The sequence below is a fragment of the Chenopodium album genome, chromosome 15, assembly GCF_948465745.1.
Source record: "Chenopodium album chromosome 15, dcCheAlbu1.1, whole genome shotgun sequence".
Taxonomy (NCBI): Eukaryota; Viridiplantae; Streptophyta; class Magnoliopsida; order Caryophyllales; family Amaranthaceae; genus Chenopodium; species Chenopodium album.
This window is the reverse complement of record NC_137848.1, coordinates 13359086-13385380: the sequence shown is the minus strand read 5'-3', so window position 1 is coordinate 13385380 and position 26295 is coordinate 13359086. Positions and strand designations below refer to the sequence as shown.

Genomic DNA, 26295 nt, shown 5'->3' with positions numbered 1-26295 from the left:
ATGCTCATGTAAGACTTCTTCCTATAAGGCCATAATGCACAAGCTGCAAAGGAGAGGAAAAACAATTTACTCAATTGCACTGTAACTGCTATAAATCTTTAACAACATGTGCCCCTTTACTTTAAGAGAAAATTTTAAATTTTAAATGACATGAGTAAATTAATAGATAAATTATCTAATAATGGATAAATTATCTCAACAAATACCTTATCTCACACTCCATCTATTTTGAAACAATTTTCACTCTTCTCTCTTTTGATTGTTTTATTAAACTAATTGACATACTATTAGAGTAAGGGATAGCTCAAGTGGTTAGAGGCTCCCTTCCAATCTCAAGAGATTTTGGGATTGATTCTCATCACCCGTCCTTGTGGTTTTCTAAACACCAAAAAAAAACTAATTAACATATAATCAATAATTATCATAAATGGTAAGAACATGGCCATCACTTTTTAATTATGTATACCATAATATATACTATGGCCCATTAACTTTTCATACTCTCACATGTATATATTTTCAATAATAAAAAAATCACTAACTTTACTTATGCTCTATACGAAGTATTAAAGAACTAATATATATAGTTCCCACTAATTAATTTCTTAAACTATAGACGTCCAAGAAAGTGTGTCAATTATTCTAAAACACAATATATAGCGTTAGCTTTAATATGTAAAATTACATATTGGTCAGCTTGTTCAAATAAGTTACATAATACTTTAACTATAGCAATAAGTTATTCGATTTGGGACGATGTGGTTCGGATTATATTTACGGAGTACTCCATTTATCTAATTTCGGTTACCATTTAGGTCCGAGTCCACTATTTTGACACCGACTCGGTTAATCGACCCGAGGCGTCGTAGCTCATAGGACAAATCCGGCACCATCCCAAACTAACCGGTACATCAATTTCAGTTCTTATTTTTACAACTGATCCCAACGTTAGTAAAACTTCAAAACAATGCCCAAAACTATGAACAAGCACACGCACTAAGAGGTCAATTGCCCAGAAAGAAACCAAAAATCTCACAAAATTACAGAAAAATGGAAGAACAAATGTGCATAGATTGCCTTAAAAATAGAATTCAATCAGATTTCTCCGATAAATTATTCTTCTCTTACGCCATCTCTGATTCCGCTCTTCCCTTCGCTTCTAGGGCTGTTGTTCAAGTAAAATTTCAATTTTCCAACAATTTCACTTTTTTTTTTAATTAATTTTGTGTTTTGGGTGCTAATTTTTTTGTAATTTGTGATTTTATAGATGTCGAATCCAAGTGGGGAGGAATCATCTAAATTTATGCTGGTGTATTTACCTCGGCAAGAAGATGACTGCATCACTAAATACGTGTAATTCTCAATTCTGTACATTTTTATACATATATTAATGTGTTTTTGCCATTCGTCCAAAATTAATTGTTTTGTCGATAGTGTAATTTGAACTAGTAATTTGATTGCGAATCAGGACGGAGTTAGTATGGAAGTTAGAGGACAAAAAATATGAAGCATTTTCTCTTATCTAGTTATGCTTTACTGCTTTAGATGGTTGGATGATCATCTATGTTAAAACTTATGTTAAAGATTATACTTTGATAGCTATAAAATGTGGGATTTAACTTGAATGTGATTATGGGTTTTTGGCTATATCAATTGAATGTTGTAATAAGTTTGATGTTAAGTGAATTGGGCTTTTGTCAAAAGAAATTTATTTCTATAATTATCTTTGTCTTTGTGTGTCTGGGATACTCCCTTTGTCCCAATATTTAATTTTGACCATTGATATATTTAAATATACTGTATAAAAAATTAAAAAAGGTTAATATTTGGAAAATATACATTAAAATGGATCCAATAACACATTACATACATTTGCTTTCATATGTATATAGAGAAAAAAAAAAAAGGTCAAAGTGAGGTGTGTGAAAAGTGCCAAAGGTCACAACGATGCCAGGATTATGGGACAGAGGGAGTATATTATAGTTATGATGAACGAATTATTTCTATTACTGTCTATACTCAAAAAATTTATTGGGATGAGGGTTTGAATGGCTGAACAATGGCAATATGGCATCACTCTACTAGATTTGATATACTACACAGTAGAAGTAATAGGTAGTTACTAGAATTCTACTAGTTCATCAAACTGTTTTTGTCCTTAATGGTTGTTAGAGTAATAGGGTGCTTATTTTATATAGTACAAAGTAGAAGTAATAGATTGTGTCTGTGTATGGAATGGAGCCTTTTTGTTTTGGGGGATGGGTGGGTGGGGTGTGTTGATCTAGCTCAAGGGCTGATTCCCACTTAATGAGAAGCTTGATGAAGGCACTGAAATTTACTTGGTTGATATATGATGCCCAAGCTATGGGTTTACTCATATTCTTGTCACAGCCAAACATTATTTTATTTTACTTATATTTTTTTCCTTGTGTCTCATCTCATGTGAAGTCTTGATATAGGGATGATTGTATTTTGGATGACGGTGAATGCATTGAAAACGGCAACAATGATCAAAGTAATGACATAGAAGTCTCCGGCGACAACAGCTTTTCGCTGTCTTCTCCTATGTGGAAAATGTCCACCCCATTGTTAAGGACTGGAATGAAGACTGGAGTCTGCAGTCTTTATTGTGAGAACTCTTCTTGTCACTATTCTGGTAGGTTTTCTTGCTTAAGAACAATAACTGCAATTGCACCATGCGCTTTTGTTGGACATTGTACCTTCTCTGCATTTGAGAATATAGCTTCCAATTTTTCATCTGGATGGTTGGAAGATGACATATTGTGTTCTCTCAGTGTCATGATTGAAGGTAAAGCAACATGTCGTGCTAGTCAAAATTTTCTTAGGTTACTTGGAATCCCTTCATTTAGTGATGATCAAGTCCCTGGTTGTTTGAGGCATCCAAATCTGGTACCAGTGTTGGGAATGCTAAAGGCACCTGGATATACCATTGGAGTTTACCCTAAGGCTCCTTATACGCTGGAAAACATTCTCCACTTCAGTCCTGAAGCATTGAATTCTGAGTGGCATACAAGATTTATGATATACCAGCTACTCTCAGCCCTCTGTTATATCCATGGTTTAGGGCTTACCCATGGCAACATCCGTCCCTCTACGGTGATGTTGTCAAGTTTTTCATGGACCTGGTTAAGCATATGTGATATACCTCACGTAAAGTATGTATTAGGTGAAGATGATGAAGAATCCTTGGCCTCACCCCTCATAGAAAAAAGTTGTTCCACTCCTGATTGTCTTTGTAAAAGCCTTTATGCTGATCTGAATCTTTCCTCATCAGTAGATTGGCCCACAGAATTTTATAAGTGGTGGAGGGGAGAGCTAAGTAACTTCGAGTATCTACTTGTCTTAAACAAACTAGCTGGAAGAAGATGGGGAGACCACACATTTCATACAGTAATGCCGTGGGTAATAGATTTCAGCGTCAAGCCTGATGAAAATTATGCTGTAGGGTGGAGGGATTTAAGCAAAAGCAAGTGGCGTCTGGCAAAAGGTGATGAACAGCTGGATTTTACATATTCAACATCTGAAATTCCACATCATGTTTCAGATGAGTGCCTTTCTGAATTGGCTGTTTGCAGCTACAAAGCAAGGAGGTTACCTCTGAGTGTCCTGCGGTTGGCTGTACGTGCAGTGTATGAACCTAATGAATATCCTTCCACTATGCAAAGACTATACCAATGGACTCCTGATGAGTGCATTCCAGAGTTTTATTGTGATCACCAAATCTTTTATTCTCTTCACCCTGGTATGAGTGATTTAGCAGTGCCTTCATGGGCTGGAAGTCCGCAAGAGTTCATAAAATTTCATCGTGATGCACTTGAGAGTGAGTGGGTTTCACGTGAAATTCATAACTGGATTGATATCACCTTTGGATACAAAATGTCTGGTCAGCCAGCTGTAGCTGCCAAGAATGTCATGCTGCCGTCATCACAACCCACAATGCCAAGGCCAATAGGGCGTCGTCAACTATTTACTCAACCACACCCTGTTCGCTGGGGCAATACCAAGAGAAATAGAGTCAGTGCTACTGTTGGGGGGGCTGTCTCTATACATCATGAGAACTTAGTTGATAGCGAGAAACCTTCATTCGATGGAACTGATTACTTGAGAAAGATAGAAGAAGCTGCTGCATTTTGCCAACATTCTAGGCATTTAAGTCCCATATATTCAGAGAAAGTTGTGAAGAGTTTCTCTGCTGACCTAGAGTCCTCTAATCAGGATAGCAAGTGTCATGTAAGTGATGTTACTAAAGCAACTGACAACAAATCCAGCTTTTGTATGTTGCCTAAAGTGGATTCCATTAATATCCTTGAGTATCTTGAGGAAGATGATAGTTCTAGGGGATATCAAGAGTTGTTGCTTTGGGCTCAACAATCTTCCCGTCAGAACAAACTCGCAACATCTGTTGCAAAGGATATCTTTTCTCTGGGCTGTGTTATTGCAGAAGTTTACTTGAGGAAGCCTCTATTTGATTCAGTTTCTTTATCCACATACGTGGACAGTGGTGCTTTACCTGGAATTTTGAGAGAACTTCCTCCACATGTGAAAATTTTTGTTGAAGCATGTATCCAGAAGAATTGGAGAAGGTACACCTAATTTATATTCTCAAATACAACTTAGAGCTAATTAGAGAATGACCTTATTGTCTCTCTCTGCTCTGAAAATCATTTATATTATTCTAGCTCAAATATCTCTTCTATTTATCTAATCGTCTTTTTTTTTTTTTTTTTTTTTCAGGAGGCCTTCCGCCAAGAGTCTTCTGGAGTCTCCATTCTTTCCAGCAACAGTCAAGTCCTCGTATATTTTTATTGCTCCCCTTCAGCTCTTGGCAAAGGATGGGTCATGTCTACATTATGCTGCTAATTTTGCCAAGAAAGGGGCCTTGAGATCCATGGGGACGTTTGCTGCTGAAATATGTGCTACTTATTGCTTACCTCTAATGCAAAACTCTTTATCAGATGTTGAAGCTGAATGGGCTTGTGTACTTTTTAAGGAATTTCTTAGATGTCTGAAACCTGAAGCAATCAAGAGACTGGTGTTGCCTTCCATTCAGAAGATTTTACAGGCTAGTTATATAATTTAGTTTATTTGATATTGCAATTTTCCGGCATTTTATTCTTCTGCTACTGATATGCTTATTTCAGGCAACAGGCTATTCACATTTGAAAGTTTCCCTTCTGCAAGATTCATTTGTGCGTGAGGTATGGAACCACGTTGGGAAGCAAATATACCTTGAAACAATTCACCCTTTGATCATATCAAACCTGCTTAATTCTCCTCATAAAAACTCTGCATCTGCTGCGTCTGTGCTATTAATTGGGTCCAGTGAAGAGCTTGGTGTACCTATTTCCATTCAGCAGGTTAGCTATAGGATTGTATTGCCAATCTTGTCATTTTATGGACATTTTTATTATTTAGTTATGTAGAACTGAGCAATGGCTGGTTACTGCAGACAATCTTACCTCTGATGTCTTGTTTTGGCAAAGGACTTTGTGCTGATGGAATTGATGCTCTAGTTAGAATTGGTATAAAATTTTATTTAAACTTTGGAAAGAAGTGCTTGATTATGATAACTGATAATGGTGCCTTGACTTCTAAGCTTGAGATGTCCTCTGATTTTCAGGCGCTGTTTTGGGTGAGAGTTTTATTGTCTCACAGATTCTTCCGTTGCTGAAAAATTTTGTTCGTTCCTGCGTTGATACATCTTTTATCAATAAGCCCGAGCCTGTGCAGAGTTGGAACTCTTTAGCTCTTATTGATTGTCTCTTTGTGTTAGATGGTTTGATCGCATTGTTGCAGAAAGAAGTGGTGGTCAAGGAGTTGCTTGAAGTACTGGCCCTTTCTTTATAACTAATTCTATGTTCTCTCTCAATTTTATTTTTCTTTCCTTATTAATCGTGTTTGCGTGCTAACATGCAGGGCCAAAGTTGCTTGTTTGTTGTGATTCTTATGCGAGGCAACCTGGAACTTCCAGTACTTCAGGTTTTTAATCTGCAATTTTACTTCAATTCTAAGAATTTTGCACGAGCAGAATAGGAAGATAATGGTTTTGTGAGTGTTGTTAATGTCAGAGAGGGGCAAATTAGTTGTTTTTTGGAGATGAGAACCCAATAATCTTGTTTGTATAACAATTAAGGTTACCACTATACTATACTTGCAGCAGCCTTGATTATCAAGGAATCTGAGAGCTAAAGTGTTCGGTTAATTATTACTGCCTTGTGTACGGAATATTTCGATGATAGAACTTATGCATGAGGTTTTTGGAAATTAGGATCCTGTTAGAGAGGAACTTGAAAGTTTAGCATGGTACAAAGAATCATTGCATAGAGTGCTTGGCTATGTGGCACACAGCATATTTTCCTTGATAGTCATCCCTTGAACCCTACACAATTCCATACTGGATATGATACACCAATTTACTTCATAGCTTGTTGTGCCCATTGTTCTGTCACTATTCCTGTTTCCTTTTTTTTTATTCTGTCCCTGACTTGGTGCAACGTACATGCTAGGACTTGAGTGGGGGGAAAAATCTGTTTATCTGTTTAATTTTCTGGTGAATTTTTCTGAGGATGTGTGATAAGGATACAGAACTCTAATGACATGGAAATGGAACTATGGTTAACAAAGCACATGCTCAGTGCTTGTTTTTCTTTGATCCTTATGTTACCTTGTAGCAAGTGTTTTTACTGTATCATACTATCATATATAAAATCCAACTCTCTTTTTGTTTTTCTTTTCAAGCGGCTCTTCCAAATTTTAGTGGAAAAATTACCCTGGGTCTCTTGTTATGATTTTTATTTCCTTCCGCTTTTGGAGAAAAGCAGATATTTATTAAAGTGAATTCCTGTATTTCCTTATGGTACCGGCCTTCCATTTATGAAGATACAATAACCTTGTTTTTATTGATAACCTCTGCCTGCCTTTTCTTCAAATGTTAATTGCCTGGACAAAGGCTATGCCAAAGACAAGGCCTTTGCCTACTTCTTAAACCTTGGTAATGGCAGGATTGTGAAAAACAAATTGATAAGATTGAGGTTTCCTTATTTTACCAATTAACCCTTGTGATGGAATATGGGCCAAAAGATTTTTTTATATTTATTTCAAAAGTTTGTATTATTCTGTAGCTTTTGTCAAAAAAACTATTGGGAGCTGCTGAGTCTTTGTCCGGCTTGTTACTCTAGCAATATGAATGATATGCCTTTTTTCACGTTGTTTCATAGTGTCACACTTACACCAATAAATTAATATGTCTCGTGCGTTGTTGAGGCATTGTGGAGCTCCAGTGGCTTGCCAATCATATTATTGAATGGGTTCAGGGCTTGCTTCTAAGCCCTCTTTGAGATGCTTTTTATTTGATAGCTTATGGAATTGATACAAACAGTGCAGTTAATCCTGAAAATTTTCAATACCTAAACCTTTACGTCTCGTTTTGTAAACGTATGCATTTAAATACGCATGCTCCTCCTATATACTTCAGCTTCTCCATCTAAATTCTCATACTTGTCAGGTTTTGTGTGGCCTGTATTTCATTTTCTATGTATGAGAAATAATCCTTTCTTGCTTTTGCCACTATTGTGTTCTTTTTTTTGTCTGAAGTCTTGTATGCATTATGAGTGGCAAACTTCTTGTGTATGTGATGAATTGTTCTATTCTGTTTCCAGGCTGCTGCTGCTACTCTCATCACTATTTGTCAGCAGATTGGTCCAGATTTAACTGCTTTGCATATCATACCTCAGCTGAAAGAGCTGTTTGATGAGCTTGCTTTTTCTCGTGAATCATTTAGTTCACCCCCCTCTCTGGGAAAAAGCTATAAGATCTCCAAACACAGCTCAGACAAGGAGGCACAAATTGAAAGCCGCATGGATCTAGCGTGGGTGTCGAGCACTTCTCCATTAAACACTAGTGCTATTTTTAGATATTGGAATTGTGCTCTGCTTATTGTTGTTTTAAGAATTACTTGGATGTCTGCAGGTTGCTTTTATATCCTTTTCTTGCAACTCTTCTCGGCATAGAGAGACTGCGGCAATGTTGTGCTACATGGCTTCTGCTTGAAAAATATCTCCTTAAGCATTATAACTGGAAGGTGGGGTTATTTTTTACTTGTATGTTTGTATTTCCTTTGTCAAGTTGATACTGATTTTATGGTATACTTACATTCCCCTTCTCTAAATTCATTATGATTTAGTGGGAATTTGCAGGAGATTCATCTAGGAGCAGTTCAGGAAACTGTGATTTTAGAAAGGCCTTGATCAAAGAAAGCGTTAAGTCTAAGTACAATCCAACCAAACTGCTAATGAACGGAGTTGGATGGGCAGTACCACAATCTCAGGGAATTAAAGGAAGCAATGATATGGTACTTCATAAACGCTTTTACGAAACTCATCAAAACTCAGCCGAAATTAACTCAGAAACATTTAAAGTTGGCAAATGTGAACCATGGTTCTGGTTCCCTACTCCTGCTACTACTTGGGAAGGGCCAGATTTTCTTGCCCGTGTTGGCACTTCAAAAGATGAGAGTCCGTGGAAGATAAAGGCATCAGTAATACACTCTGTCCGTGCTCATCATGGAGCATTGAGGTCTTTGGCTGTGGATCAAGATGAGTGTACTGTATTTACTGCAGGAGTTGGTCCTGGTTTCAAGGGAATGGTTCAAAGATGGGACTTGTCAACTGTTGATTGTGTGTCTGGTTACTATGGTCATGAGGAGGTTTGCTTCCTATCAAACTTTTGCATCATTGGTGGTTTTCCTGTATTTTTCATTGTTCTATTCAACAGCTCATTGGTAGAAAGAGATGCCCGTCTTGATAACTTGAGAAGGATATATGACAGATTCAAACAATGATGTTGATGTAGAATTCATAGGTCTAGAATAACACATTCTGTGAAGTTCATATTTGGTGTTCTCTTGTCAGTGGAGAACTTGAGTATCAAATTTTGTCCATTGTCCTAGATTTATTTGATAAATCAAAATGAAAGAACTGATAACTGGGATAATGCGGCTTGATTATTTATTTATTTTTGATGGTATATACGTTCCCTTGCTCACAATGAGGGCATAATTTCAAAGGATTTACATCAGACATGAACATCTTGGACAGACTTGTCAGTTGTACAGAGTAGTTTAAGCTGTTTGACTGAATAAGAACAAACAAGGATTTGACAAAATCTCAAGCAATTTGGCTGACGATGTACCTGTAAATAAGAATATGCATGGTCTATACTTGTAAAATAGAATTATGCATATTATTTTTGCCATTTTACACAGCTGGACTTGTGGATTTATTAAGTAAATTTATAAGCATCAATAAGTGCAAAAGCTTAATCATATTGCAGTTTTAAAATGTTCTTACAAGGCATCCGTAAGATCTATTTCAAGCTAGGAATCTTTCAGTTTGCCTTAAGGAAGCAGTGAAACACTGGAATAATATCAGCACTTTTCCTTAGGATGTCATCCAAGAGAGTTATTGACTTATTGTTGTTGAATATTTTTTGGTGTATTTTTTTTCGTTAATCAATGTCTTTCCTGCTGTTTCTTCCTTATGTAAATTAAGGCGAGTATTCTTTATCTGCTCTCTATACACTGTACGTGACTTGTCATGAACTTGGATGTCTGATTGATATTTTCTACTTCCAGGTGGTGAATGACATATGTATCCTTCCTTACAGTGGGAGGGTGGCGTCTTGTGATGGGACCATACATGTTTGGAATAGCCAAACCGGAAAAGCAATAACACTAATTTCTGAATCATCTGCCAATATGACTCAAACTTCTGGACCTCCATCTTCCGCAATGAGGGTCAACACTGACCAAGCTAGTATGCTGAACTCATACCCACATTCTGGTGGAATTTTTACCAGCATTGATAGTACTTTGTATACCTGCATGCATTTCTTAGAATTTGTGGAAAAGCTAGTAGTTGGTACTGGAAATGGTTCTCTCAGGTATAGGGAAAATGGAAGTAGTTTTCATCTTTACCAAATCTCTGGACTGATTACTTTTTCCTGGTTATTGAGAGTCTTTTGCTAATATGCAGATTCATTGATCCTGCTGTCGGTGAAAAGCTTCATATGTGGAACAGTGAATATGCGGATTATGGATTTCCTTCCCTTGTTTCTGCCATATGCTCTTGTGGTTCTGACAAAATGGAATATACTTCTTCTCATTCTTGGATTGCAGTGGGACTGGGTTCTGGTAATTGCAGGCTGCTTGATGCCAGAAGTGGCAATGTCATTGCCTCCTGGCGTGCTCATGATGGATATGTGACAAAGGTATTTCTTGGTAGAAAATATGTTTCTTTAGATTGCAAATTACTTATGTGAATGACTTATTCCTGCAGCTGGCTGCACCAGAGGATCATTATCTTGTTTCCAGCTCTCTGGACAAAACCTTACGAATCTGGGACCTCAGAAAGTAAGTCTTGAGTTGGGTGGTCTGTGTTGTATTTTACATTTAAGTGCTATGATGCCTTCATGTCATTCATGATATATAATTAGCTGCACTTGCTTTATTTGCTTTTTTTGGGGAGTTAGACCGGTTGTACCTTTCTCTAATATAGGCTGCTCAATTTTATTTTATTTTTATTTTTATCTTGGGCGTGTTTCATCTGTAAATTTTTCAACTGAGGTGAAAGCTGTATAAATATAATTTTGCTCATGAAATCATAATTACAATAAGTACCTAGGCACAAGCAGGCAATTATGCATCAAAATAAAGTCTACCAAACATTTTTTAAAATCTTGTATTTCAATTCTTAGGAACTAATCATAGGACTACCAAATCTTCCTCTAGCTGAGACATCAGTTCTCCTATGCTAGCACTTCAGGTCTTGATGATTGCTTCAGTGTGAGATGAAATCATACCTTTTCAGTTTGCTTCCCCTCCTTCTCTTGTCACTCCGTTCTGCTCTCTACCTCTCTTTCCATTTTCATGGCTGATTGTGTAGGGTAAGTGCTAAATGTTGTGTGATTAGGCTTTGCGTCTATCCTAAAAGAATCCAACTAGTTTTCAAATTGTACAAGCACTGCACGGTCAGCTCGCCTTGAAATGTTGTTCATCTAAAAGCATTACTCTAGTTTTTTGGACATTTTAAGTGCTGCATTTTACTGAATAGCAGCTGATTTATTAATTGCTGGATTTGCTTTCTGTTTTGCAGGAGTTTGCCGCCACAATCCATTGTCTACAAAGGTCACAGTGATAGTATATTAGATTTTTCTGTTTGGGGCCAAGATATAGTTTCAATCGCCAAAAATAAAATTGGACTTTCCTCTCTGGCTGGAACTATGGATGAAGTAAGTACTATAACTGTTCAATTATTGACATACAATACAGACTAAGGAATATATATTCAGAGTAGGAGACTGGACTGTAGGCTGTAATTTCCTTTTATGTATAATGTGTATAGTGTATTAAACCAAGCAAGCTTGGTGAAGTTGGTGAGGAATTCACTTTGTGACTTTGATGTCACAAGTTCAAACCCCACCAACTACATTTGCTTGGGAGTAAGGGGTTCTCTTACCTCCCTCTCTACTCTCTCGAGCATTGACCAATGTAGCTGAGTTGGTTTAACTTGTGAGAGGTGGCTGGTTCAATAGGGTCCTTACCAAAAATAAAATAGTGTAATTCAATTGTTGTATTTTTCTTTTCTGCAGTATGGCCAGCATCGTATTGTTCGTCAGGCTCTACATACAGCAGACCGAGGGTTCCAAAACATGTCTGTGTTGTCGAGCATAGCTATTCTTCCATTTTCACGACTTTTTCTCGTCGGAACAGAGGATGGTCAGCTGAAAATCTGTTCTTGAATTGCTGTTTATGACACAGCTGGTTTTACACAATCATTGACTTAGATTCATTGAGGACGAATACACCATGAACGACACATGGGATAGGAATTTGTAAATTTACACCTAGATCGAAGTTTGCATAATTCTTTTCAATTATTATTTTTTTGTATAGCTTATATCATACATTTGTTTGTTGTTTCCCTCTCCATTTTGTTGTGTTGGGAGTTTTTAGGGGTGGGAGAACGGGGTAGATGGTTTTTGTTTCATCAACATTGTTGGTGTGTTTTAGTTTATTATTTTTATACTTTAGAGGAAATTTACTGTAACACGTATATCCTTACTTTTTCATCCAGTGTATAATTTGTAATCTAATTATATCATTCTTACATCTAATAAAAATTTAAACTGTCTTTATGTTGAGATTTACTTTAAATTATCTGCATGTTACTCGAGTTTCCTCCCTAAACCTGACCTTCCATTAACTCAATCAAAATCTCTTCCTGGATTGATATGAACATATCCCACAATGACCTGTGAATGCAGAGATGAACATATTCCTTAGCTGCTCTGTCTGAATTAGCGTTGACCACCCTGGGATGGAGGTTTCCTCGTTGCATAGACGTAGGCTTGTGAAGAACCTCACTGAGTCCCACCGATTGCAGTCGAAGAAAATCTCCCATGTTCATTTTCTATCCTTTCAAAAACTCACTTTGCCTTTATTTTTCACTAGGTTCACATGCTTCTTTTTAACAGCATCCTTTGTTCTAGGTGATATGTTATTACTTGCCGTATCACCACCCTTTATTCTCCCCTTGTCTTTAAATAGTAGAATTTTACTGAAACATAGTTACTAATTGAAACACTGTTTTCTCGAAAAACCATGCACAATGATAATAATTACGCATAATACATAGAGCATAACACTCAACTATGCACAATGTAAGAACTTGACCAACTAATTCCTACACTACCCCATTTTACTAAAAATTGTTAAAATCTACCTATTAATATAAAGACCATATATGTCATCTTGCTCTTCTTCAAGAAACAAAACTGCAAGGTCGTTCAACAACTGTAGAAGATACACCACTAGGAGTAGTAGCTTCCAGAAGTGTGTAGGCTTCATTACTTCATCTGTTCAACCTCATAGGCATTTTCTGCATGATTAAAGGACCTCCTGCATCGCTGCAGTGACTGAAGAGATTTTTTTTATGGTCATGAAAACAGGATGACAACAGAAGGAATTCCTTTACTTGGGAAGTATTGCAAAAGCCAAAACCACATTTTGCATATCAATCATATACAGTCCTCAATCAGACATCACCCACGGGGTCCATCACTTCACTTGAGTCAGTGACCATCTTCTCTCTTTCCTGCTCCAAGTCATATATCTTGTCGCTCATACCTTCCTTTCTGTAAGCCTCTATCATGACAGTGAAAGTATCGTCATCTGGCTGGCAGTGTTTCTCCTTCATCCTTTTATAAACCCTCTCCATTTCCATTAAATCCTCAGCCTTTGCACATGCAAAAATAACAGCATTGAAAAACGATGTGTTTTCTGGTATTTCCAGTCTTCCAGCCAACTGAGCAGTACTCACAACTTTATGAAAGACACCTGCATTGGCATATCCCCGAACAAGACAACAGATGGTCTTAGTGTCTGCTTTCATGCCCTCAGCACGCATTTGATCGAATGCAAATTCCATGTTTTTCATATCCCCTACATCAGAAAATGCCTCAATCACGTTATTGTAAGTGGAAGTAGTCCAAGGAAATTCAAGCTTGCGCATGTATTCCATCACCGTAGACATTTTATCATACATGCGCTTCTTCCCATAAGCACCAATTAGGATGTTAAAAGTTCTAGTTTCTGGTTCAATCCCGAAATCCCTGAACTTCTCATACCACCTTTCCATCATCTCAATCTGACCCATGTTTCCAAACAAGGCAATTATAGTGTTCATAGTCCACACATCAGGTTTGCAAGTGGGATTATGAAGCATTTCAGACAAGATCTTCTCCATTAGATCTAATCTCCCAGCTTTACCATATCCACCAAGTACAATGTTCTGAGTGACCGTATTGGGAGTAACTCCTCGGTCGTTCATCTCCTTATAGAGAGACTCAACTAAATCAAATTCAGAAGCATCAATACAAGCCTTAATCAAAGTACTGTAAGTGAAAACATCAGGCTGACAGAGAGGAAGCTCCTTCATCTTATTAAGAATCGCAAACGCCTCATCAATCAAGAAACTGCGGCAATAAGCAGCAAGCAAGGCAGTATATAGCTCAACTGTAGGTTCAAGCCCTTCTTCTATCATAGTATCAAAAAGTTCCTGGGCTCGTCGTGGTTGTCCTGATTTTCCAAGCAGCACAAGGAGTTTCATATAAGTTCCTTCTTTTGGTTGATAGAATGATTGTTCTCTCAGCATCTCAAACACCTAATCAGTTCAAAATTTCAAACCACCTCTATAATTTCCATTCACAAATATGATATCCTTCCTTCCTATTGCTCATCAATAACAATCATTCATGCAGAAGAATTACAAAACAATTCAACCAAAAAAGTTAAAAAATACTTCTTCTTCTTCTTAGTAACAATAATACTACCTCCGATTTTTTTGTTGGGACTTTGGGGTATTATTTGTGAGATATAAAATATTCCAAAGTTGTAACTACAAAAAATCGGAGGTAGTAATACACATTGCTCAAATCTAAATGAAAGCATTAAGCTTTAACACAATGTTTATTGTTAAATGTGAAGCTAAGTGTCAAGTGTTCGGGTCGGGTTATGTCAGGTCAATTAACTAATTAGTCATGTGGGGTTATTTCAAGTCGGGTCAATTTTTAACGACTTTATTTACGCATACTCGAAAAAAACAGTAAAAGTAGAGGAGAGAAAAGAACCTGAAGAGCTTGAAGCCATTGTTTCTTAAGGATAAGGTCAGAAAGAGCTTCAGTAACAGTATTAACCCAAGCCTTAGCTTTAGCCTTACGATCAAGCCTCTTCTTGACATTCTTAATCTGGGTTCTTCTCTTTGGAATTGAACCCTGAGAAATTGCTGGAAATTCCCCTTCTCTCCAAATTTTCTTCTTGTTTTTGGGTTCGGATAATCTTGAGTTGCGAGAGGTAGAAGAAGCAATTGCGCAGCGGATTGTTGTTGGGTATTTGGTTGATAAGTTAGTGGGGTAAATGGGTTTTTGTTCAGGACGTAAAGGAGTGAGAATGAGGGAAGATATTGAGGAGAGAGAAGCTGTCGCCATTGCTGCACTTGTACAATGTTAATTTCTAATTTCTTTTAGTTTGTGGATTTCAGTATTTTTATGGGATGGTAATGCTTGGCTAGTTAGTGACTCGACTCCACTTGACTTGACTCGAACTAGTTTGGATTTAAAGTTTAAGATGATATATTCATATGAGATTGTAATTATTATGTAGTATTAGGGCATATTTACATTAACTAAACTGAACTGATTGGAGCTGAATTGAATAGAGTTGAAATGAATATTTTATAAGAGAAGGAAATTAGGAACTGAACTGAATTGATTGGAGCTGAAGTGAACTGAATTGAAATTAAGCTGAAGTGAATAGGCCCTTACTACGTAAAAGTTTTTGGGAACTTAAAATATCTTGTCATTATTTGACAATTAAGGTGTGTTCGGTAAAATTAATTGTTGTAATAGCTTATAGCCATATGAATTGATGCAAAAGGTTTTGCGTGAGACCATTTCACGCGAGTCCGGTTTATAATGCACACTCATCCCCCACCCTCTTCTACTGCCACTACCTAGCCACTTGTCTGCGGCCGGCGACCACTATCCCCTTCCCATCCCCCGACGCCAGCGACCCTCCCCCAACCATTCCTCGACGCCGGCGACCTTACGACATTTTATAAATTTCTCAGAGCATACACCAAACTCAATTATCCCTAAGCTATTGCAAAGATTCTCCAATCTTAAGAAGATACAGTTCTGCAAATCTGCAGTGACTTCAGAGGAGACCTGGATGAAGCTGTTGTTGCGATTACATGATCCGGGTTGGACTTGGAAGAGTTGTCGGCTTTGTCAGATGAGCAAAGTCAAGAAGCAGTTTGGTTAGAGGAGATGGGTTCAAACATGAAGAATTTGAAAGTACGCAAGGTTGACAATTACAAATATTCTAATCAATATTGTTTAATATCTGATACTTATTGTAGGGAATAATTCAAGCATCCCACACTTGAGCCCCAATGTGATCATACACTTAAGTATGGTGGCGTCCAAAGGGAAGGAAGCTAGAGCAAAAGAGTCGCCAATAAGTTTTAGGAACTTGTAAACCGTTCACAGGGTGAAAGTTACACCCCTTCACGATCCATGAGATCGCTAACTTCATACTGGTCTGGAACCATGATTGGATATTCGGGGATAAATGGTTGTTTGTGACACCGTTAATTACAACCTAGTTGTTTGTGACACCGTTAATTGTTGAAATACAAATTTGGAAAAATTGTCACCATTAATCCCAACTTTGCTCCATCCGCCAATATTAATCCAAACTTCATTTTATTCCCTATCACTCCTAACTTTGCACCTTATTAATTTTTATCACCTCCAACCGGTCATCCAATCTGATATAGGAGGTTACCAGATACGTGTCGACACGTGATAGGTTCAAAAAAATTTTAAAAAAAAATTAAATAAAATAAAAATACCAAAAATAAATAAATAAATAAATAAATAAAAACCCAACCAACCTTATCCAGCAGCAGGTGGCAGCCCTATACCTCCGGCAGGTGGTGTCCGAGGCAGCCCCTGTCGTTGCCGGTAGGGAGGCAGCCTTCTCCGGCAAATTTTGACCTACCCGCTGCCTTTGGCGCCAGACCCCCTTCCCTCTCCTCCCCTCCCCCAGTGCCATCGACCCACCACAAAAACGAATAGCCAAACCCCACCATCTCCACGAACACGAACAACCAAATCCACACCTAACCCTAAGCCTAGACCCACCACCACCAAGAACAGCCACCACAAACACATCCCCTCTCCGGCTCTCCCCACCCCCGAACAACACAACCCATCCCATCCCCTCTCCCCAGCCTCGACCACCGGAACCCACCCACCTTCAATTCCCGCAGCCCTAAACCGTCCAAAACGAAACCCCTTTCCCTAAAACATCCAGGAAATCGGCCACTAACGGCCGAAATCGGCCGGTATAGGGTTGAAATCAACCATTCAGCCCCAAAACCGGCCAACTCCGCCCATTTGTGGCCAATTTTGGTGGCCGTTTTTGGGGAGAGGGGGTTGTTTTTTGGTGGGGAAACGACCGTTTAGGGCTGGGGTAGGTTTTCCGGCAGTCGTGGGCTAGGAAGGGAGTGCGCATACGTCAGAGGTGGGGCAGGGGCTAGTTGTGCTGCGCTGCCGGTGATGGTGTTGTGGTGGTTGGGTTAGTTTTAGGGATTTTAAATTTTTTTTTTTATTTTCTCTTTTTTCAACCAGTTAAATATTAACACGTGTGCAAGAAAAAAACAACACACAAATGTTAACCTGCTTAACCGGTTGCAAGTCATTTGAGTGCAATGGGAGCGGATTGGGTACAAAGTTGGGATTAATAAAAAATAAACGAAAGTTGGATTAATATTGGTGAATGGAGCAAAGTTGGGATTAATCAAGACAATTTTTCCAACAAATTTTAATAGTGATAATTTTAAAGTAGATTTGGTAGTTTTTGACAATACTCTAGATTAGCTTTTGTGATCACTACTTTAAAAGCTAAAAGCTATCATCTGCCACTAGTTTTTCATACAATATTATACGAGTACTTCGTATGAGTTAAATAGTGTTTTAGCTTGGTCTAAACATTAAAAGCTACTCCAAAAGTTGTTGAACACGCCCTTAAACCTAACAAAACGAGATGCTAGTGGTATGTTATCAATTTTTTCCCTTGTAAATTCTAGTGAGAACAATGATTCAAGTTTTTTATGACGATATCAGCTAGTTTAGATGATGATAATCAAATGAGGGAGAGCATGGAGAGAGTTTCATTTTCTCCAACTTTTGTATTTCCATGATCAAATCCCAGCCAACACCAAGCTCAAAGCTTGTATTGATCTCTTCAATCAACTCAAACGATATTGAACCAACATATCAACAATTACAGCAAGCTTCTCAGCCTCGTCTCCTCTTTTCTACGAAATTCACAGTCTGCTCTGAATCAATCATCTCCTAATCAACTGAACCAACAAAATAACAACTGAAGCAGGATCCAAAGAGCTATTATGATTTATAAATAATTGTCTTTTACATTACACTTTTTACTTAATTAGACGTTTGAATTCTATCTTCACTTTATAAATACAGGGCGAAAGATAAGATTACATGTACAAGGAGTGTAATGCTCATACAAGAAAATATCTGAACAACCTACTAATTAATTGGTCAGCTACACCCTCGTCTTTAGAAACAGCCAGTCCCTTGCTCCTAACATTTTTCACAAACCTCTTAGCACTATACAGCCGAATGTAAGTAAACTACATTGCTCCATATTTCAGCGAGTCCCACCTGAATGGCACGAAGACGTAACAAACTCGAGGCATACTCTTGAAAAGCAGAGCTGTACAAACACAAACTACAGCAATGGTAACAAGAGACATCACTACTGGCCTACATGTCAGTGACGTTCCTCTGAATCCATAATTTGGCCTCTGCTCGCAAAGTTTGCAGTTTTGACTGATTTGTCGCTTCTCGGTGTATAAGCTATTGAACTTTGCAAGTTTGAGTTCATCAGACTTCTTTTGCTTGTATTCTAAGTTAGAGAGTCCAAGGATATCCACAACTACATGTTTGCCAGATGAATTTTTGTAAACTTTACTCTGGAATAGAGCAATGTAATGGTTATGACCTCTAAGGTACGCATAGTCTTTTGGGGTCAATCCTGTGCTGTCTCGGGCGTTTTCCCAAGCTCCAATACCAACCTAAACAAGAGAAACATATTAGAATCCAGAATGATCATTAGTAAACACAATCACCACACAGCTTATTTGGTATTTAGAATGGTGATGAAATATATTAGAGCAATTCTTACATGAATGTCCAATTCTCAATGATCAAGGTAATTTCGATAATAGTGCACTCCAATCAACACATATTTTCATTTCCGCTCATACTCACATCTTTAAATGGTAACACGTAACGATGATAATGCATGAAGAGAAGGTTCAATAATGAGGATTCACAAAATTAAACGAGAACTTCATTAACAATTACTTAATTTATTACCTAACAACTAAAGAGCTTTCTCAAAAAATATATTTCGTATTATAGTGAATAAATCAAAGCAAGCTTCAATAATTTCATTACCATTCCAGGATCTTCAAGCAAGGCATCTAACATATTCTCGAAACCAGCACAACTGGCAGCTAAGTGCAAAGGGGTCAACCCATTGGAGCCAGTAACATCAGGTCTAAATAAGAAGCTGCTGGGTGGTACATAATGTGACTGCTTCTGTTCTGAGCCTATTGTATTTTTAACTTTTTTGGGTATGTATCTTAACAAAAAATCCACCATTGACCTGCTATTTCTTTGAACGGCAGTGTGGAGGAGAGGCATCTCTGACAATGCATTTTCAACAGAAGCATGATTTCCAGTATCTACAATTCCACTGAACAGCAAATCAAGAAGTTTTCTTAAAACAGCACACCAATCATGGTTCATTGAAAAATCTATTAGCCACTTTAGTCGTACAAAAGGGAAGAGGTCCAAGTGGATATTAGTTTGGCCTGACATTGAGCTTAAACGATTCGTATGTAGCAGCCAACCCATCTCATGTATAAACTCTAAGGCATCGCTCCTTCTTTCAATACCCTCATCTGTACCAGCAATCTCCATTACTCTTTCAAGCATGCAAATCTCAGAACAAATTTCAGGCTCTGCAACTATAAATGGAAAGAAGCAACCACCGAGGCCATAATCTTCCACCTGCATGAAAATAATTACCAGAAGTATCTCAGGGGACAAAAAAGTAACAGGCTAATCCAGACACATTGAGCAGATTACTCTAAATTTCTAAAACTCTGAATTACCAAGTGGAAACTGTGTGTACCTAAATACATATCTGAATGTCTTAAACACATGGCTCAAAATTCAGGGTAAGAATACTTTATCTCAAAACTGAATATACGAGGGAAACACATTATTTCATGTCACTTTTTATTATATTCCAAATCCTAGAAGTCTTTGGCAAGCACCTTTCATGTCAAGTTTTAAAGCAGAAACAAACACAATTATGTCAGATTCTTTCACTTGTTTGCAAATGAGTTATGAGTACATAATTTTGATCTCAAATTGAAGCAAGCATATCATGCACCTATCTTGATGTCCCCTGTCCCACTTTCTTAATTTGTTTCTCTACCAATTCAGGGTTTGAGATAACATCACATTCAACTGTAAAGAAGTGCAATAAATGGATTCCACACCCATATCCAAGTGCCAAATATCCAACACTGGTACTTGTGATAAAATGAAGTCAGGGTAAAGTAGCCTTTGATGGACAATAATGCCAAGATACAACCAACCAACTCATTTAAAACCAGAACTAAAGTAATATTTGTGTCAGCACCAATTTCTAATTTCAAGTAGGAAAGCTTCAAACATTGCAGGCATCAGATTGGATCGCAAGATATTAAAAGACAACCTTACCCAAATTTATTTGGACAACAAAAGAACTAGATAGCAATACATTGGTACATATTGTGAAAAGATATGATAGTAGAACGTATTAGTAGTTTGTATTCATCCTTTATGTACAAGAAATCAGCTAAAACAAGAGTGAGACACCGGAGGGAATGCAATGACCAAGTAATTAACCAAGAAACATGAGATAGCATTTACCTCAATAAATCCTCTCCCAACAACATTTGGTATAGAGCAATGAAAGCTAAGAGACTGAATCTCATTGTGCTCAGCAGCAGTAGTTTCTACCAAGCTATAACAGCTATCTTGGACCAAATACTTCCCTTCTATAGCACAAAGTAACCTATAAGTAGTAAATTGAGGGATACAAAAGTTATCAACTGCTAACCAAAGTCTCAAATGTAAGCCTTAAAATTATTTAACAGAAATAGATAAATTCTTTTTTTAAAAAAATATGTATTACGCACAGAAAGGTTACAATAAGAAGTTTACTCTCTAAAATGAAAACTGAAGTAGCTTACATTAACATGATGGTTAAAGTACCTAGAAGTTGGCCCAGAGAGATTAGAACCCTTAACAACTAATTGCACTGTCTCAGCAGTAGGAACCGCAATGGGACTGATGCTTGAAATTCTACTGCCACGGCTTTTGAAAGGTAGAGGAGTATCTAGAACAACCCGACCTTCAGCACAAGAAAAAAGAACTGAATTGGCAAGGGTAAAAAAGCATACTGACAGCTATGTGACTCTTAAGAACAGATCACAATACTCTTAAGTGATGAATCTGGTTATAAACTAACTTATGATATTTCGAACATTAATACAACAACAAAGCCTTTCCCAAAATGATTTGGGTTCGGCTAACATGAATCATCATGAGGAATCGTACGATATACAGCAACAAAATAATCATTTGAAAGAGTTTGAAAAAGGTGAGTAAAGTGAGCAAATGAAAGAGCATTTAAGTGATGATATTTCAAGCATTAATCTAATGAAAAAAAAATCTGGTGAGGGGGTGTGAAAACCAACCATCACAAATAAATGCTGCACTTTGCTGCACTCTGGTATAGATCCATCCTGTCTTCCAAAATGGATCATCAGATAGACTCAGGAGCCTACTCAAACTGGAGCTCATGTCATAGCAGAGCTGAAAGAATAATAGGAAAAAAGAGTCAGCATGTAGCCTTCGTAGACTAGGCAATCTACCAAGTCAAGGATAAGAAGAAAACCTCTTCCCACAAGGACTTGTTCAAACGAAGATATATGGTCAAAACAATGCAGCCAGGTCTGATGTACCCTTCAATGTCCGAAGGTTTGTGGGACAACCAATCAAGAATCTGGAATGCACAGATTTAAAATACCTCAATATTTTGAGCACGAGACAATTGATCAAACAATGGCCTAATCATAAGAAAGAGAGCAAAACCATTACCTGTGTTCGCAATTGATGAGGCAAGTCATTTGGATCCTTACCAAACAGCTTGAAAACAATCCGATCAGTTCGGCCCTAAAAAATTTAAAATAATAAGGACAAGAGAAAAGACAAAATGACAAAACACAAGAATGACAAAAGGTCCAAAGCATGTTTCCTGAATGGCCAAAAAAAATTCCTGACGAGTACTTGCAGGTTAACTAAGTTTAGCATTATTGAGCAAGAAAGGATATATCCAATGTCAGGGAAGAACCATAGTATGAGAAGTAGCTTCCCCTTCACACAAAACCTTGGAATGTTGATGATAAAGCAGGTAACAGCATTATTCAAGAAGAATAGAATCAATGAATAATTAAATGCATGTACACAAATTCTTGATGACATGCATGCAGCTTTTCCCAACTTAAAGACGCTGACTACACTTGGATCAATGTCCCAATGTCACGTTCCAGTCAAAGGAATGCTAGAAACTAAATGCATGTACACAAAATGTTGAAGTGCCAAGCATCTACCCATGATGCCAATGCAAATATGTGTGTGTAAAAGAAAGAGGGGGTGTTCCAACCAAATAAAGAGGGGGCGTTCCAAACAAATAAATTCTAGTAAATTGTAAGCTCTAGAAACTCTGCATGAAGGGGAATGTACCTGTGAATCACTACCACTAGAACTAGAATGACCAGAGTTTGAATCGGAGTTTCCACTTGTTTGAGGTGGACTTGATTTCTGAAAATGTTCTGACCTGAATGCACAAGCAATAGAACCATGTCCATTTCCTGGAATATCTACACATTCTTGAGAGTCATCATAAACATTATTCAAGTCAATGCCAAGGTAAGCCCCAGGTACACTTCCTTTTGTAGCTATGGAACCATCAGCTGGATGGAAAATGCCCGGTTGCGAAGCACATTGTGTTTTTTCTTTCTGATGCTGATTTTCCCTTGTCAATAATCCTATACGTGCTTCTGCTGAAGGCAGAGCTTGACATAGTTCTTGTGCGCGAGAAGGGTTCTGAGTACCAGAAAAAAAAATTAGAGGCTTCATGAAAAAGAAAGCTAATTTGCAAATAAACAATCAGCAATAAGATCTGACACCTTTTCTGGAACACCGATAGATATTCCTGCATTAAGTAAACTCTGAGATCCTTGCTGTAGTTCAGGCAGGTTGCTTCCACTAACTTGACTAGCAAGATTTCTCAAAAGATGAGAAATCAGATCTTGATCTTTTGTCTCATCAGAACCATTTGCTGCAATTCACATAGAACTTTGTAAAATCAAGCAAGAAGGATCATTTCCACAGAGACAAGATATGACAACTTGATTACATAACCAACTCCTCTAGGCAACAAAATTAAAAAGCAGCATAGCTTGTACCATATCTCTAATCATTATTTTGCTTGTCTAATAATTACTACTAAACTTGCCAGTGTCCGCATTACTATAACAGTAAAGCGGGATGACACTTTAAATCAGGATTGCAATCACTTGTAGCAACATTATTTTAAACTTCTGGTGGAATGAAAGCTCTATAATACTTGGTGTATGGGGGCAACCACAGGCACCTAGCTAAAATGGTACAGATCTGAATAGATATAGACAAGAAAGAGGAACCTGAGAAAAGATGATATGCCTTAAAGGCTTAATGTACATCTATAAATACCCCTATTCAAGCCCTAATGGGTCGTGCTGTCTCAGTCTGACATTTTTGGTACTTCACAGTTACACTGGGCTAGGCACTGACTTAAGCATCAGAGGGAGTTTTCCTCAGTCAACCCTTGAAGGTAGCAAATCTATCTAGGTTTCCGTTGTTTAATGAACTAGTTATATCTTTAATCAAAGATTTAGCACTTTTAATTTATTGTTAAGTAACATACATATGTTCCATATCGATTTAAAGTATATTGGAAACAACCTCTCCATTTTTACTAAAAAAAGATTGCATACATCCAACTTTCTGTTTCCCTGCAGGGCAAAAACCACATTAAAGGTGTTGGTGCAAATGCATTGTTGATGTTGAAATGGAAGTATGACCAGAGGGATTATGTCCGTCAGACACGGCGTAGAGTTGATGTAAAAGGGATCCAGCTCTTAGCAAAATGACAGAAGTGAAAACATATACACTGTTTTCAAAATAAGATAATGACAATAAGTAAACATACAAAATGCCTTTTTGAATTCTACAATTGAGATCGTTTGCTAAATATATTACTGAATGCAACAATAGATTTCCTTTATTCAACATGTTTGACTACAAACACACGGTGAACTGAAGATAACAACTTTAAGAGGTGATGGATGAGAAGCAGACAAGTAAACCACTGCAGTAACAGTCCAAAGTCCAAAGTCCAATTTAGTTTAAAAAAAAAAAAAGAAAGAAAAACACATAGCAATCAACAATATCCATCATCAGCATCCAACTTGCATTTAAAAAGACACAAAATGTAAGTAAACAAGTACTTACAGTGCAGATTGGACAAAATTCTCAGCAGACTAACTAGTAGGTAGCCTGCACTCTTTTCATCAGTCAAGGAACCAACATTAGGTGAAGTTTCAGAAAGTGTTTTTCTTCTCCTCTTGTTATGCCCTGCTAGACGTCTACGACAGCTTCTCTTCCCTTCATCAAATTCTGGCAGAGCATGGAACCTGCTACACTGCTGACAGAACCGTTGCATAACATTTCCCACAAAAGCTTCACTGACCTTCGAGTGCACTTCACAAACTTTATGACGTCTATGGTAATCCTTGGCATTACTAAGATCGGCCGTACAACCTTCTACCTGACAGGCAGGTTGGGAAGTTCCAGTTCCAGCACCCTTACTCTTCTTCACACTCTTCCCTTCTAATTTATCAGCTTCATCTTCTGCTATAGGATAAACCTGCTCACCCAACTTCAAATTCAGTGGTCTACCTTCTTCATTCAGCTCCTCATGAGGAACAACCACAACCCTCCTTCTCTTCTCCATTTCCCTCTTTCCTTTTGCATTAGTTTCATTAATCTCTTCGGAACCTACATTATTGTTCGTTGCAAGTTCCGGTCCGAGGGGAAAAAGCTGTTTACTTCTACATTCTAAAGGTGTATGAGTAGTATTCAATGGAGTGGCAAGAAAAAGATCACCATCCCATTTCCAATCATTCAAATCCCATTCCAAAGTCTTCTTTCCTACTGCTTTCGGGTCAGACACCGGCATCACAGCCGAACTATAAACATCAGTTTTCCCTCCCATCTCAGCCTCCATTGTTTACAGATGTAACCCTCTAAACAGCTCAATTACCAATTATATATGCAAATTTAATCTTAAACCCTGATTCCCTACCCAATTCCATCAGATAGAGAATGCACCAATTGAACTAAGCTCCCTTGTAAACATATAACAAGAATTGCTCAATAAACCCCTCAAAAACAACTAACCAGCTTCTATGCATGAGCAAGAATTAAAATTTATACTAACAAAGTAACCAAATTACCAGCTCAACGAATAAAAACTTACACAAATAAACTTAAATCGAAAACCCACAACACGTTTCACAAGAACATCAATAAAAATCACATCTTTTACAATACCCAGTTATTTCTTTGAGTAAATTCAACAAACAGTTGAAGTGCAAATATATAAACATAAAAAAAATACACTCAACTCAAAACATTGAATCTAACCTTGATTTGGCTTGCGAACCAAACGCAAGATCTGAAAACAAAAATTAAAATTAAAAATAAATAAATAAATAAACCGAAAATCCCAAAATGTAGAGAGAGGAATATTGGAGGACGATGTTGAATTTGTCAAAAAGTGAGATAAATTGAACCAAAATTGAAGGGAGGCATGAAAATATAATTAACCCACTATAGAAAACAACAAAAAAAAACCGAGTAATCGTACAAAAATGTTATCTTTTCTGAATTTATGTTTTTTTCTTTGAAAAAAAATTGGGGTTTTCTTTTGTAATTATATTTAATTTTTCTTCATCTAAAAAAAGTAATCTTGGACTATTAGTATTGCAGTACAAAAAATTGATTAAATTATTATGAAAACCACTATCTATGGAAGTTAGGCGAATCTACCAAAACAGGGCCACAAATATGGGCTATTGTTCTCTCTCATCAAAAATTTTGTTTCCAAGTCTAAACAATACGGAGTAAAAAAAAAAAAAACGTAGTAAGAAGATTGATTTTTGCACTCAAATTTTGCTCCCAACCAGATACATAGTACTGCTCAAATGAGGTGGACCCTATTTTGCAACGAAAAGTTTGTGGGATGTATGTCAGCATCATTTTAGTTAGGTTATTCTTTTTTTCAAAAAAATTAACTTCTTGTAATACTTGGGCTGAGCATGTGTCTAATTTAATTTTTTTTTCTAAAAAAAAAATGTGAACGAGTGGGGCAAGCCTGGAAGAAAATTAAAGGCT

At 37.4% G+C, this 26295-nt stretch overlaps 3 protein-coding genes across 3 annotated transcripts; 1 reads left to right on the top strand and 2 right to left on the bottom strand.

The window, feature by feature from the left end:
• The first annotated feature begins 957 nt into the window (after window positions 1-957).
• LOC145582980 (protein GFS12-like) lies at window positions 958-12147 on the top strand. Its single transcript, XM_081640058.1, has 16 exons — window positions 958-1176; window positions 1268-1353; window positions 2460-4604; window positions 4756-5083; window positions 5163-5378; window positions 5471-5543; window positions 5642-5847; window positions 5938-6000; window positions 7680-7888; window positions 7990-8101; window positions 8204-8725; window positions 9653-9960; window positions 10053-10287; window positions 10356-10429; window positions 11172-11307; window positions 11668-12147. The coding sequence occupies exons 1-16, from the start codon at window positions 1051-1053 to the stop codon at window positions 11815-11817; spliced, it is 4989 nt and encodes a 1662-aa protein (XP_081496184.1). The 5' UTR covers window positions 958-1050; the 3' UTR covers window positions 11818-12147.
• Window positions 12148-12611: 464 nt separating this feature from the next.
• On the bottom strand, window positions 12612-15125 carry LOC145581954 (pentatricopeptide repeat-containing protein At3g06430, chloroplastic-like). The gene is made up of 2 exons (XM_081638996.1): window positions 14707-15125; window positions 12612-14240 (listed from the first exon to the last, which is right to left on the bottom strand). Exons 1-2 carry the CDS (start codon window positions 15061-15063, stop codon window positions 13113-13115), a joined length of 1485 nt encoding a protein of 494 aa, XP_081495122.1. The 5' UTR covers window positions 15064-15125; the 3' UTR covers window positions 12612-13112.
• Window positions 15126-18019: 2894 nt separating this feature from the next.
• On the bottom strand, window positions 18020-25992 carry LOC145582978 (squamosa promoter-binding-like protein 1). The gene is made up of 10 exons (XM_081640057.1): window positions 24352-25992; window positions 22986-23137; window positions 22540-22902; window positions 21895-21969; window positions 21692-21799; window positions 21492-21609; window positions 21007-21145; window positions 20662-20806; window positions 19132-19749; window positions 18020-18746 (listed from the first exon to the last, which is right to left on the bottom strand). Exons 1-10 carry the CDS (start codon window positions 25124-25126, stop codon window positions 18303-18305), a joined length of 2937 nt encoding a protein of 978 aa, XP_081496183.1. The 5' UTR covers window positions 25127-25992; the 3' UTR covers window positions 18020-18302.
• Window positions 25993-26295: the final 303 nt, after the last annotated feature.

Coding starts and splice junctions, on each gene's coding strand:
- LOC145582978 (XM_081640057.1), bottom strand. CDS start 25,126: ATGGAGGCTGAGATGGGAGGGAAAACTGATGTTTATAGTTCGGCTGTG. Junction 21,146..21,491: donor TGCAGCATTTATTTGTGATG/GTTGGTTTTCAC, acceptor CTTGTGCTGAAG/GTCGGGTTGTTCTAGATACT. Junction 19,750..20,661: donor TTGGGAGAGGATTTATTGAG/GTAAATGCTATC, acceptor ATTTTCATGCAG/GTGGAAGATTATGGCCTCGG.
- LOC145582980 (XM_081640058.1), top strand. CDS start 1,051: ATGGAAGAACAAATGTGCATAGATTGCCTTAAAAATAGAATTCAATCA. Junction 1,177..1,267: donor CTTCTAGGGCTGTTGTTCAA/GTAAAATTTCAA, acceptor GTGATTTTATAG/ATGTCGAATCCAAGTGGGGA. Junction 7,889..7,989: donor GAAAGCCGCATGGATCTAGC/GTGGGTGTCGAG, acceptor GGATGTCTGCAG/GTTGCTTTTATATCCTTTTC.
- LOC145581954 (XM_081638996.1), bottom strand. CDS start 15,063: ATGGCGACAGCTTCTCTCTCCTCAATATCTTCCCTCATTCTCACTCCT. Junction 14,241..14,706: donor AATGGCTTCAAGCTCTTCAG/GTTCTTTTCTCT, acceptor TGAACTGATTAG/GTGTTTGAGATGCTGAGAGA.